Here is a 12,728-nt window from a genome sequence, read left to right on the forward strand (position 1 = left end):
GATGACCGGAAGTCGTTTGCTGGAGATGCTTGATGAGTGGGTTGTTGTCTGAAAGGAGTTGTCAGGAGATAAGCTCAGTACTTTATGTTTGTATGTTTCGTAGAGGATGTGGAAGGAAAGAAGAGGCAAGGGCGTGCATATGTCTGTAAAAAAGAGAGAGAGTGTGTGTGGATGTGTGTGAGGGACTGTGAGAGGAAGAGTTAAGGAGGGGACGGGAGCAAGGTAAGGGATGAAAGACAAGTGAGAGAACAGAACATAGGAGAGACTGAATGTAAGGAGAAGCGCAGAAGCGCGGTATGAAATTGAAAGGCAAATGAAAAGATGAAAAGGAGTTTGGTTGATATGAGGAACACATGCCTTTTTACTTATTGAGCCCAGGGCTATGATGAGGCTAAAATCTGTACGTCAGTATGAAAGAGTGGTGGGAAAGGAAATGGTCGGAACAGGTGCATATGCCAATGTAGGCTGATTGAGGAAGAGAGTTGAGAGTTAAAGGGGAAGAAGAGCGGTGGACAAGTGAAAGAAGGATTTGAAGGCCACAGAGCCAGTGGGATAGGGAGTTGTCAAACGGCACACCCAGTGAGAAGGGGCTAGATGTACATGGTATTATGGACTGGGAATTGCGGGTAAGATTTGGTGATGCGAAGTGAGAAAGGAATGATCAGCGAGACGTGGGTGAGGTTTGGTAAAGGGTACGATGAAGATGGCAAGCTGTCGGCAAGCACGTACTTGCAGAAGCCAGGGAGAGAAAGTGGAAGATGAGAAGGCTGTGATGTAGGTATGTGAGAAAAAGATGCAGAGAACGTTGAGGAATGGAATGAAGAAGCGGTAGAGAGATGAGCACTTACAGAATTACGGAACGAAGCACCTGAGGTAGAGGTCGGTGTGCGTCTTCGTGGGAGTGAGAGACGAGGAATTAGGACTGGGGACAAGGAAGAGAGTTGAGAAGAGAGCAATGGAGTGTGAGTATGAGAGTGGTGGGTATGAAGGTGGGTGTGAGGGTGTATGAAGATGAGAGAAGAAGGTGACGAGCAGCTCGAAATGTCAGGTGGACAAACGCCCACAAAGAGGTAAGCGCGCAGAGACCCGAATGCAGAAGTAGAAAAAGCAGCGAAAAGTGTAGATGTATTTGAGGAAGTATTTGAATGCTTCAGTGCCAATGTATCCCCAGAGTTGGAGAACATGTATTAAGAGGATGAGCACTTATGCCTCAGTGATTTTCAGAAGTCGTAGTTTTGCATGAAAAAAGTCAGAAAAGTATTAGGGCAAGAAACTCGAGTCGGCCTTTTGCTGCGTTGCCGTTGTTGCCGTCCTCATCGATCAGAAATGCGTTCAGGACACGATGGTATAGAAAGCTGACCATAGATGGAATACCAGTACGAAGTTGTTGATCAACGACATTGTTACCAAGTCATTAAAAATTGCAGATGATGGAGAAAGAATTATGTTTCCCCCGTATTTGCTGTCGCTCTGTGCCTGCGGATACTGACGATGGCATTGTGCTCCTATGTCAAGTTTCAGTGTTCAGGAACATATCCAACAATTCCATCAACGAGGCGCATTCTAGACAGTCGATCCCGTCAGCTCTTGATCCCATGACTCGACGAGGGCCCGTAGCTGTTGGCTACTCCTTTCTCAAGTCTTAGGTAACTTATTAAATAGAGACCTTCAATGCTCAGTTGGCAGGCTGCGCTTCTCACATTCTATATGTTCTGAAATATCTTCATAGTGCTATACGTCCTAGATACAAAGCAACTTGAGCAGAAAGTCCATCCCGCCAACACCGTACTCATCAGGAATTGTCTGGAGCCGGGTTCCCTGTCGAAGAAAGGGACAAAGGCAGAGCGACGGGGTCTGAATAGAGGTAGAATCGAGCGTATCCTCTCTAATTCTGAAGGGCGAGGTCGCTCTCTTTAGTATATGATCCCTCCGACCCATATAGCCCCTAACACGCGAGAGGGTTTGTGCATCCTGAATATCTTGGGCATATGAAGATGTTTTGGGATATATTATTAATAATCTTGGGATCCAGCCCAGACTCTCACCTGCTTTAGACTTCTAGGTCTTATAAGCTGTTATTGTATCCTTAAAGACAAGTGTTAGGGGCTATATGGGTCGGAGGGATCATATACCAAAGAGAGCGACCTCGCCCTTCAGAATTAGAGAGGATACGCTCGATTCTACCTCTATTCAGACCCCGTCGCTCTGCCTTTGTCCCTTTCTTCAAATGTTCTGGTCCATAGTTACTCTGCAGGAGGCTATCCCAACATCGTTTGTCCCATAATGAATTCGGAGTCACTTTATGCTATTCTTCTGGAAGTGTCAAGATGGTTGAGATTTTACAGTTGAGATTGTGCGCTTATTTAGGTATCTACGTACGCTTTTGTGAGTTGCGCAAAGTGGTGGGCTGTGCCCACCACTCGCGAGAGATCAATATTATGGGAGAAAGTTGGTCGCATCGAACACTTGTGAAAAGTAACGGTGTTTAACGGCCAGCTAGGTGTTGCCAATAAGTGCATGTTCTATATTTTGTTCATGTATTAATCTGGCCGCTCAATCAAGCTCTACAGATGCAAGTGCCTGGCTGATGAAGCTGTCCGTCCCCGCATCAGCCCGTGTGGTATCTTTCATTGTCGCCTCATTTTCAACGTCAAGAACACTGTCCTCTCCATCATCGCTCTTCTCACTACTCTGCTCACTCTCGGTCTCGGGTGGAGTCTGCAGGCCCGTTCCTTCCGCGCGGGGCGCGAAGTGCCTCTTCAACATGCACATCTCCACTGCCACGCCAGGTCCGAAGGCACAGCCCACGACATGGTCTTTCGGTCCTCTGCCATCTGGTGTGCAAGCGTCCATGTCTTTTGACCGCAAGCGGTCCAGTACGCTGAAAATTGTGGCGCTGCTGGAGTTGCCATGGTTAATGTACGTGTCATAGCTCGCCCTCATATGCTCCGGGACCAATCCCATCGCCTTCTCCGCACCACTGAGAATCGTCGCACCTCCTGGGTGCATGGCCCAGTCAAATTCGGATGGCTTGGCATCGTCCCATGGTGGTGGTAGTTTCAATGAGGACATCAGATCCGCAAAAGTTTCCTGCAGAGCACCTTGGGCGATTTTCGGCACGCGTGGCGAGAGAACCACCTTCCAGCCCACTGGGTCGACATCAAAGCCCAGATCTTTTGTCGTTTCTGGGATGATTCGGTTGTCCCAACCCAACAAGTCGTACACCGGGCGTCCAGGAACAGAGCCCTCGTTGCCCAAACCATTGCTGAGAACCACGGCGCTGGCACAGTCTGAGAAGAGACACACTCCTATTCTTGTCTCCTGAAGCTTGTCGATACTCTCCAACTCACTCCGTACCATTGTCGTGCTCACTTCGAGTGCAAGGACCAATATGCGCGCTGGCTTCCCTCGGTAGCTGTGACCCAAGGCGAGGTTCGCTGCCGTTCTCAGTGCGGTCAATCCACCTGCGCAACCAACCCCGTGGAGGAGAACCCTCTCGACCTGGGAAGAGAGTCCTAGCTCCTGGCAGACAAAGTGATCGAAGCCGGGATTCCCACTGTCGGTGCATGTTGTCGAGACGACGTGTGTCTACCATATAGTCAGCTCGCAATGCGTACCATGATGAGCGGGCAGGGTGCCATCCACGGTCTCAGTCCCAGACACACAAACTGGGGCTCGGGGTCACAATACTCACAATTTGGTCGAGGTCGACTCTGGCTTCAGCGATGGCTTTTTGGGCAGCTTTCACAGCGAGTGGTACTCCATCGTTCATGAATACCTCATGAAGCTGTGCTATAGTGGGAGGATCCGGATGATTGACGACTGGGTGGTCGGGATTGCCTATGGACGAGCGGGTGTCGATGCCAGTGAACTGGTTGATGGCGCACACTTTCTTCATAGACGGGCTCTCTGGATGGTAACGCTTCGCCAGAGTGTCTATGGCGTCAGGCTTGAGCCCGAATGGTGGGTATTGGGAGCCAAGCCCCAAGATGGACAGCCCTAGCTGCCCAAAGCTGTTGGACGAGGCCATTGCAAGCGTCTGCGCCTCCTCTTGGTAATTTCTTGGATGCTCGAGCCCCGTGAGCCGTATTCGGTCTTTTTCTCTACCGTCTGATACTCACTCTAGAGGTGCAAACCGGTTCCTGGTGGTTCAATGGCTCAGGCGGCCGGCAAGTGCTACTCGGATCGTCAATGGTCTCAGGTGGGCAAAAAACAAGTTGAGATCCTGTCCAAACCCAGCCCGGCCACAAAATGATCAGCAGAATGTGTCTATCTCTTGTCTCCTCTCTTCTTCCCCCAGGAGTCAAATGTCGAAAAGATTGCTGGCAGAACGGGTAGCGCCTTGGAAAATTCGATTCTGTTGGAATGGCCTCAAGATTCACAACCACCTGCACCAATCTCTTGAGAGATTACCTGGGAATCTAGATAGATCTTGACATGAGAAGGTTTATTCGTGAAGAGTCCTCTTTGATATCGCTTCAAGTGGTGAAGGGCGTCTCGCTCAGGCGTGGAGTTCTGCCAGGAAGCTTTGTGACGCGAGGCGACGATGTTTGAAACAAGACGGGAGAGCTGTCCCAACAAATTATGGCGCCGGGAGTGATAAGTCTGCGCAGTCAGGAGCAACGGGTTGTGTAAATCATTCCGCGTTGCGATTACGATGGGACGGTGGTGCAGGAGGAACCCAGCAGGTACTTGTACCCTGTAGCTATGTGATGCAGCTGAAGATACAAAGCCTTTCGTCTGGGCAGTCACAATCCGAGGTCCATTCTTGGGTGAGGACATGCCTTCTCCCGCCCGCCCGCAATCCAGGTGTGGCGAGAGCTTGATTTTCTCTACTTTGGTAGAGACCCCCAAGCCCCAGGCCAGGCCAGGCCGTGTGATACCGAGGCATGTGCAGCATGGCCAACACTAGTCATTGAGGCATCAGGCCACGCAGATAGACGATCCCTGGGGCCTGCCCGCACAGGGCTGCGCCGAGCTGCAGACACAAGACAAGGTCTCCTCCCAAACGCAAAACACGAGGCCTTGAGTTTCGCGGCCGGAAGTGTAGCAGGCCGTGGCTGTGGGAACGGGGATCTGCCCAAGGTGAGCTCTTGGTGCTGTCATTGGCAAGTTCTGCAAGCCCACCCCTGGAATTCTAGTCGCCCCTGCCGGTCCCCAGCCCGCAACTTGCTATACCCCTGCAGGAGCTTGCTTGCTCTCCCTGCTGCTTCTTGTTTGGCTTGTCTGTCTGGCTTGTCTGGACCTGCCTCTTCTGGGCCAGCACCTCGCCAGAAAGCAGGAGTGAAAGCTCCTTGACGAGCATGCTGAGACAATGTTCGGCTGCTCCAACCATACAACAACATCCTGACATCCAGACATTCAGACATTCCACCGACACACAGCCACACCCACCTCGACAGTTTCGAGGAGACAGATAGGTCACAAACCCACAATCTTGCAGCTCACTAAGCCCCGTGCGACTGCCCAGCCGTCAACATGACATGAACATTACACCATCTAAACCAGAACGGCGCCAGTAACCCATACACAGTAGATCAGTCAGTCTACTGTACAGAGAGCAGGCACACGAGGGGCAAGGGAGGTGAGTTGAGCCGCCTCACGTCGCAATCAATGAATCATGGGCGTCGCAAAACTAATCCAGGCGCCCACCACATTCTAGTCATTGGTCAATTGGAATAAGGTCCTGCACAGCCGCAGAGACTGCATTGGCTCGTCTCCGGGAATCGTCCACCCGGAACGGCATCCGGGCAGACAATTCCACGTTCAACGCGCAACAATCCGGCCGACCCAGCCATCCGGAGCACGAATTGCGCCGGGCCCGATCCGGAATACCACATCAATCTTCACGCCCCACGCAAGGCCAGTCACGGTGCCCTCAGGCGCCCACAGTCGAATCATGCATCTCGGCAACCTGGCCCTACTCTTTCACCTCCTCATAGAGGTGCCAGCCTCGCTGTCCTTCCTGCTCAACGCACCGAAACAGCTCCGGGAGTCGAGCCCCAGCCCTGAGGCTGTTCTCGTATGCCAGAGCTACGGCGGTCTATTGGTTGCCACCAATGTGCTGTGCGTCCTGCTTCTGTACCGCAGGGGAAGCACCAACTTTGATGATGCCAACGCTATCGTTGCCACCTCGCTGGCTATCTACCATGTCATGCCTATGCGGAGGGCTTGGATGAGGATCAGGACGCAGGGTGCCGGCCGCGGCTTCTTGCAACAGGCTGATGCACTGGGTGGCCCGTATGTGCATTTCGCCGTGCATACTCTGTTACTTGTGTCTCTGACATGGGCGGGCTTGCATGGCCTAGCACGTTGAGAAGTTTTGAATTTGAGATGAAGGTGTATATAAATGGGGGCTGGTGTCGTGAACACGGCCACAAGGAGGGTTGCACAGCATTAAGCCCCAGTCAGCCTCCACCAGCGGCGATCCACGAACGCCTTGGGGCCACTTGCCAGCTCTCGTCCCTCCACACATGTCTTGGTCACACTAAGAAGTACTTCCGGCTTCTCTGCGTGAGTGCTTCAACTCCTGAACAGCTCGAGGCCCTCCTCCTCAGCCATCAGATCATCCTCTTCCTCATCAGAATCGTCCTCCTTGAGCTGCGTCCGCTGCCCGAACAAGGTGCTAAACAACCGGTCGATGGCCTCGCCCTCCCAGCTCCGCCTGTCCTCTGGTGCCATGAAGTTCTGCAGCTTCTCGTGAACGGTGAACCTCAGCTTGCGGCCCTTGCTCGCCCGCCTGTCCACCTGCTTCCGCGTCTTGGCCTCCTTGATGGCAGTCCATCGCACGGTGGGGACACCGCTCGTGCCAGTGGCCCCTGAGTCGCTTGTGCGCTGGTCAACAAGCTCCTTGAGTAGCAACTGATAAAAGTCTGCGTCGTCGTAGATCCTCGGGTCCTCGGTCACCTTCTTGGCCCCCTGGACCGGGGCACAGGACCGAGGGACTTGGGTGCGCTTGATTAGGCGGTCAGAGTTCAGCATCTGGTCCTCAAGCACTGACACCAAGGACTGCGAGCCTTTCGCAGCACCCAGTTGACGAGTGTTCATGGTGGCTGTGGTGTTCTTGACCCTGGTCGACCACTTGTCGAGTACCTTGTTGCGCTTGGCGACAGCGCGCTGTTCGGTGGCTTGCATTTCTTCCCAGAGGTCATCGCTGGATGTAGTAATGTCGACCTCTCGCTTGCGCTTGTCGCCCGCTTTCGGCTCGGGAAGTAAGCTGGCCCTGAAGCCATCGATGGCATTCCACAGCTTGATGGCAGCCTCCTCGGCTGCTTCGTAGGGCTCTTTATCCGCGTCGTCAACCTCAGTCGCTTCGTTTAGGGAGTTGGTGGCGACGAGGCCTTTTTGGAGACGTATTCTGAGGTTCAGGAGCGAGTCGTAGGTGCGCCTCTGTTTTCGGACTGCGACGCCCTTTTCTGCGTCTGCCTTGGCTGCTTGGGAGATGGTTGCGACCGCGGACTTTTGGCCCTTCTGCATCAACTCCCGCATCGTAGATCGGCTGTCCTTGGGCCCAGTACCGCCCATCTCCACGTCTTCATCCTCATCGTCTTCATCTTCAGAGCTCTCGTCTTCGGTACCCTCATCCGAGCCCTCTTCATCAGATGATTCCTCGGCTTCTCTGTCAATGAGATCATCGCCGGAGTCAAGATCGTCTGTCTGCTCGTCATCTTCAGAGTCGCTCTCGGATTGATCATCTTCGACACCGTCCTCCTCAGCCTCACTGTCCTCACTCCCCGAGCCCGACATGAAATCGGCCGCAACAGCTCTCTTCGATCGCCCGTTTGTGGCAGGCTTCGTGCCATTGGTGGCAGCTTTTTTACTGTCCTTGAACGAGAATCCCTTCTTCCTGAAAAGTTCCTCTTCGCCATCCTCAAAGGCCTCATCGCTGTCGATTTCCTCGTCGTCGATAATGTTGTCTTGTTCAAGGTCGGCAGTTTCGGGGTCGTCATATTCTTGAGAGTCTTCGGAGTCGCCTTCTTCATCGTCCTCCTCGGAGTCGCCCTCACTCATGCCATCGCTGCTGTCTTCCAGGGCTGCGCGGCTGACCCTAACACCCCTGTATTCGGGACCTAGTGACGGGGCTTCCTTTTGGCGAAGTTGGCTCTTGCTATAGAGTGAGTCAGAGGGATGTCATGTTGAGGCAAAGTTGTTTCCAGAAAGACGCACCCAACATTGACGTAGTGTTCGGTTCCTGCCAAATCTTCGTCGGCCTCGCTGTCGCTCTCATTCTCGGACGGAGCGTTGGCTTCTGGGTCGTAGTCTGCAGCAGACGCTGTTAGCCAAATCTATGCGTTTATTTGCTGCGGAATTAGAGACGCGATTCGCATACCCTTCACAGCCTTCTCTTCAAACGCAGCGAATTTTTTCGCGCGTGTTGACTTTGCTGGCGCCATGATTCCTGTCATGCGGGACGTATGTTTGGAGAAGTTTGGAAATTTCGGCCGCGCAAAAATGCACCTTGAAGCTTCTGAACTTTTTAGTGGGGCCGATCGGGCATTTTGGGGTACCTGTTGTACTGACGGGGAAAGTGATTGGCCGCTGAAGAGAACGGCCCCAGTGTGCCATTCCGGGGACCTGGTTTAACAACGACATCCGGCTTTTCGGCGCGTTAAACGTTATACAATCAACGAATTTATTTATGCTCATGTTATGATATATTCTGTTCCATATTTTGTATACAAGCCAGCGTTGCAAGACTGTGGTTTTGGGCCCCTCACCATGATCTAGGCAATTCAATTAATTTCCTCTTCCTCATAACCATATTTTGAAATTGTCCCGAGGCAACTCTGAGCCGCCCAGATCAGTGGCCAAGTTCTAACAGGAACATGACCGTCATGACCCCAATACAACGGCGTTTCTTTAGCACCCTCCGTGCCTTACAACATGAGAATCCACTTGTAAGATGTCTCATCCGTTACGCAATTTTACAAAAGCTGATTTGTCCTAGGGCCTCCCTCGGACAGGCTCCATCCCCCGGATGCAGCGTGGCCTTCCTGAGCGGCGCAAGATCAAGGATGTAGCCAAGGTCATCGCCGTGTCGTCTGCGAAAGGCGGCGTAGGGAAGAGCACTATTGCCGCGAACCTGGCATTGTCGTTCGCGAGGCTGGGCCACCGATCTGGGATCCTGGACACAGATATCTTTGGGCCGTCGATCCCCACATTGTTCAACCTCAACGAGGAGCCCCGGCTCTCCTCAAGTGCGTAATCAACCTTGTGGCCGAGAATGGAATAAAGCTCGTTTCGAGAAGCTGATGAATGCGGACCAGATAATCAGCTACTTCCCTTGTCAAACTACGGAGTCAAGACCATGTCGATGGGCTATCTGGTCGGGGAGGACGCCCCTGTCGTGTGGCGCGGCATGATGGTCATGAAGGCCTTGCAGCAGCTGCTTCACGAGGTCCACTGGGACGGTCTGGATGTTCTCGTCTTGGACTTGCCACCGGGAACTGGCGACACGCAGTTGAGCATCACGCAGCAGATCGTGTTGGATGGTACGTTCGCCTTGACCTCCCTGCCCACACCCTAGCTAGGAGACTGGAGCACTTACCGGCCACGCATGCAGGCTCAGTGATAGTAACAACACCACACTCCCTCTCCGTCAAGGACGCCGTCAAGGGCATCAACATGTTCAAGAAGGTCAACGTACCCCTCCTCGGCCTCGTTAACAACATGTCCCTCTTCACCTGCCCGGACTGCGGCGGCAAGCACCACATCTTCGGCTCCAGCGACGGCGTCCAGAGGGTGTGCAGGGACCACGACATCGCGTTCCTCGGCGACATACCGCTGCACCAGAACATCGGCAGCCACGCGCAGGAGGGCAAGCCGACCGTGGTGGCCGAGCCTGGCAGCGAGCGCGCCGAGGCGTTCCTGGGGATCGCGAGGGATCTGGGCGGGAAGATCGGGCTCTGACGCGCTGGTGGAGGGGCATGTTAGTAGAACCACCATGAGTCTCTCACTGGCCTTATTCTATAGGCATCACGCAGCTAGTGCTGTCAGCTGTGTGCAAACTCTTCCCATTGCCCTCAACAAAGAGATCCAGAGCTCCTCACCTGCAATGTTGCTATCTGTCTTGCCTCGAGCGAGAGCCATGCCGTGTTAGGTAGCGGTGTCTATCTTCTGTGCTTTCATTCTGGGTCTTGCAGTTGAATGTCATGGATGGACCCCTCCTCTCAAGTTGTTCGATTTCTATGTTGTGGCATCCAGGGTACTGTCTACTGTGGTTCAAATATCCTGCTGGTATGGGCAGGTGAGAGTGTTACACTCATCACAGAAGCGCAGGAACGAAGAGGATGGAGGAGGTCATACCCGAGAGAGGAGAAGGAAGACAGGAGGGAGTAAAGACAGAATGGGTCAGAAGGTCAAAAGAGTTCGGCCCCGGTGGGCCTACGTCTCTTGTCGTCGAGCCGAGTTGTCGTCACACACGCAGCGCGGAATGTTTGGCCTCACCGACGGTCCCAGTGTAACTGGCGCGGAATATTTGGCCTCACCGGCGGTCCTGCGGAAAGTCTAGGTCGTTTTTTTAATCGATCGATCGGTCGGTCGGGGAGTTGAACTCGGGCCCCGTCGGGATTGGCGTGAGGGAGATGGCTTCGTGGTAGGACGTCTCCCACCGCTAGGCCACCTGCCCTGAATGATACATACAAATGGGGATTTAAATGGTCGGGTCTGCTGGTTTTCTTGCGGCGGGAGTGAAGTGAATAGGTGTGGGCAAGTGACTCACTGGGAAAAGATGGGATGGAAGGTTCGCGATGTGCGTGGCGGGTTGCGCTGGTCAGGTGGGCTAAGCTCGTGGGTTTGCAAACGAGGCGGACGATGAGGTTCTCAACTCTAGCCCGGACTATCGAATTTGAGGTTTTCACAGCACGTGTTGCTTCCTCGATGTGCTCTACAGCTACGAATACACCTTGGTGATTCCGTCAAGCAGATGCCATCACGGGTGACGCTTGCTTCGCGGACGTGTATATGGGGGATTCATTGGCCAGGACACATGGCTTGGCTCATATACTCGTATCAAACACTGGCAGACAAAATATTTGATGTAAGAATAACAGATTTCTGTCATTGGTACTCATTACTGAACAGTTTCGCAACGCTGAGTTCGTCACCCGATACGAGCGAAAGACCTCGCCCTTACTTTAGTGTTTGGGAAAGTGAGGCTTACTACAGATTGGCGGGAAATATCTAATTCAAATCGAGGGAGCGATCCTTCTGGTACATCTGTGGCACATGTGCTTTCGAGGACCTTGCTGGTTTACATAGTGCTATCCATGAGCGCCAGCGACCCACTAGCCGCCACAATAACTTTGACTTGATACAATCTCTCAACACAGATGGTCCCAGATACAGATAACAAGTCCAAAAATTTTCATTGAAATCAGCCGCCATGGGTAAAGGGGTGCTTCCGCAAGATCAGGGAATCAAAAGCTATGACGCTGGCTCGACTCATTGCTAGTGCAACGAAAATGGAGAGCGCCAGCCTGTGAAGTGAACAGACCTTTTTAGAAATCAATTACTCCCAATCGCCGTCGTCTCGCATCATTTTAAAACGCCGTTTCATCGTACCATCTGTCTGACTGTCCGTCCGCCACTCAAGCTGTCTTCTTCCATTGTGCCACCAGGCCGATCAAACTGCTGACGGTGCCGGCAATACCGACGATGCCGTCATCAAGGGCAACCCATCCGAGTGCCGAGAAGGGCACGGTCAGATCGCACAAGTCTGAGATGAGCTGAAGTTGGCTGGCAGATCGCTCACTGTGACATGTTAGCCGTGTATAATTACAGAGAGAAACCGAAAACTGGATCGCAGCATCACTCACATTGCTATCCGCTTGCTCTCCACGACGCCCTCGCCCTCCTTCTTGTCGACCTTGGCCTCGCGCTGCTTGAGCTGGTACAGGGTGTATGCCTGTGCGACGACGGAGCTGAGCAGGCCCATGGCCCAGAAGCGGAAGGCCTCGCGCTGGAGGCGCTTGGCGGACTCGGTCTTGCGGATTCCCGCGGCGTCGAGGACGGTGGCCATGTCGAGGGACAGGTAGCCGGCGTAGCCGAGCTGACGGGCGACGGCGGTGTAGCGCAGGACGGGGTCGACGGAGCCGGCCTTGGCGTCGGCGGCGGCGGCGGCGGCGCGCAGGTGCTCGACGTTCTTGCCGACGCGCATCAGCTTGCGCGTCAGGCCGAACTGCTTCTTGACGGCCTCCCAGGGGGCGATCTCGGCGGGGGAGCCGTTGGTGCGGAACAGGTACCAGGCGTAGAAGCGCGCGAAGTACTGCAGGGTGCGCAGGACCTTGTCGCGGCCGACGGTGGTGGCGACGAAGCGCAGGTAGTGGGCCACGCTGGGGTGGTAGATGGCGGCGTCGGCGACCATTGTGGCGGTTGTGTGTCTGCCTGTCTTGGTTTCGTCTGGGGAGGCTGTTTCGTAGATGGAGAGAAAGGTTATAGGTGTTTGGTGCTGTCGCTGCGTCGATCGGATGTCACGAGGGCGTGGACTGCCGATGGAAACAGTGGAGCTGGATGGAGGGACGGTCTTGAGCTTGACGGTCACTCACAGCTGCAGGGACAGGAGGGTAGCGAGGAGAGCAATAGGTTGACTATGGTCAGAAAGTTGTCTAGTCAATGAAGACGACACGAAAGAGCTACGAGGTGAAGAAGCGACACTATAAAATTAAGAAGATGCCATGGACTGGCCGCATTGGCAGCGGCAATGGCGTCCCACGGCTCAGTCTCAGTCG

At 53.8% G+C, this 12,728-nt stretch overlaps 5 protein-coding genes across 5 annotated transcripts; 2 read left to right on the forward strand and 3 right to left on the reverse strand.

Annotated features, from left to right (window-relative positions):
• Positions 1 to 2,553: 2,553 nt before the first annotated feature.
• On the reverse strand, positions 2,554 to 4,030 carry J7T55_004388 (uncharacterized protein; the record flags this gene model as incomplete). The annotated part of the gene is made up of 2 exons (XM_053132036.1): positions 2,554 to 3,588; positions 3,695 to 4,030. 2 exons carry the CDS (start codon positions 4,028 to 4,030, stop codon positions 2,554 to 2,556), a joined length of 1,371 nt encoding a protein of 456 aa, XP_052990001.1.
• Positions 4,031 to 5,899: 1,869 nt separating this feature from the next.
• J7T55_004389 (uncharacterized protein) lies at positions 5,900 to 6,316 on the forward strand (the record flags this gene model as incomplete). The annotated part of the gene is made up of 1 exon (XM_053132037.1): positions 5,900 to 6,316. The coding sequence occupies one exon, from the start codon at positions 5,900 to 5,902 to the stop codon at positions 6,314 to 6,316; it is 417 nt and encodes a 138-aa protein (XP_052990002.1).
• A 206-nt stretch (positions 6,317 to 6,522) lies between these two features.
• J7T55_004390 (uncharacterized protein) lies at positions 6,523 to 8,405 on the reverse strand (the record flags this gene model as incomplete). Its single annotated transcript, XM_053132038.1, has 3 exons — positions 6,523 to 8,107; positions 8,167 to 8,260; positions 8,330 to 8,405. The coding sequence occupies 3 exons, from the start codon at positions 8,403 to 8,405 to the stop codon at positions 6,523 to 6,525; spliced, it is 1,755 nt and encodes a 584-aa protein (XP_052990003.1).
• A 429-nt stretch (positions 8,406 to 8,834) lies between these two features.
• J7T55_004391 (nucleotide-binding protein 1) lies at positions 8,835 to 9,909 on the forward strand (the record flags this gene model as incomplete). Its single annotated transcript, XM_053132039.1, has 4 exons — positions 8,835 to 8,897; positions 8,948 to 9,197; positions 9,267 to 9,491; positions 9,563 to 9,909. 4 exons carry the CDS (start codon positions 8,835 to 8,837, stop codon positions 9,907 to 9,909), a joined length of 885 nt encoding a protein of 294 aa, XP_052990004.1.
• A 1,679-nt stretch (positions 9,910 to 11,588) lies between these two features.
• J7T55_004392 (peroxisomal biosis factor 11) lies at positions 11,589 to 12,364 on the reverse strand (the record flags this gene model as incomplete). The annotated part of the gene is made up of 2 exons (XM_053132040.1): positions 11,589 to 11,751; positions 11,817 to 12,364. The coding sequence occupies 2 exons, from the start codon at positions 12,362 to 12,364 to the stop codon at positions 11,589 to 11,591; spliced, it is 711 nt and encodes a 236-aa protein (XP_052990005.1).
• Between the last annotated feature and the right edge of the window lie 364 nt (positions 12,365 to 12,728).

This window comes from Diaporthe amygdali (genome assembly GCF_026229845.1).
Source record: "Diaporthe amygdali strain CAA958 chromosome Unknown NODE_29_length_634662_cov_65_424859, whole genome shotgun sequence".
NCBI classification, from domain to species: Eukaryota; Fungi; Ascomycota; class Sordariomycetes; order Diaporthales; family Diaporthaceae; genus Diaporthe; species Diaporthe amygdali.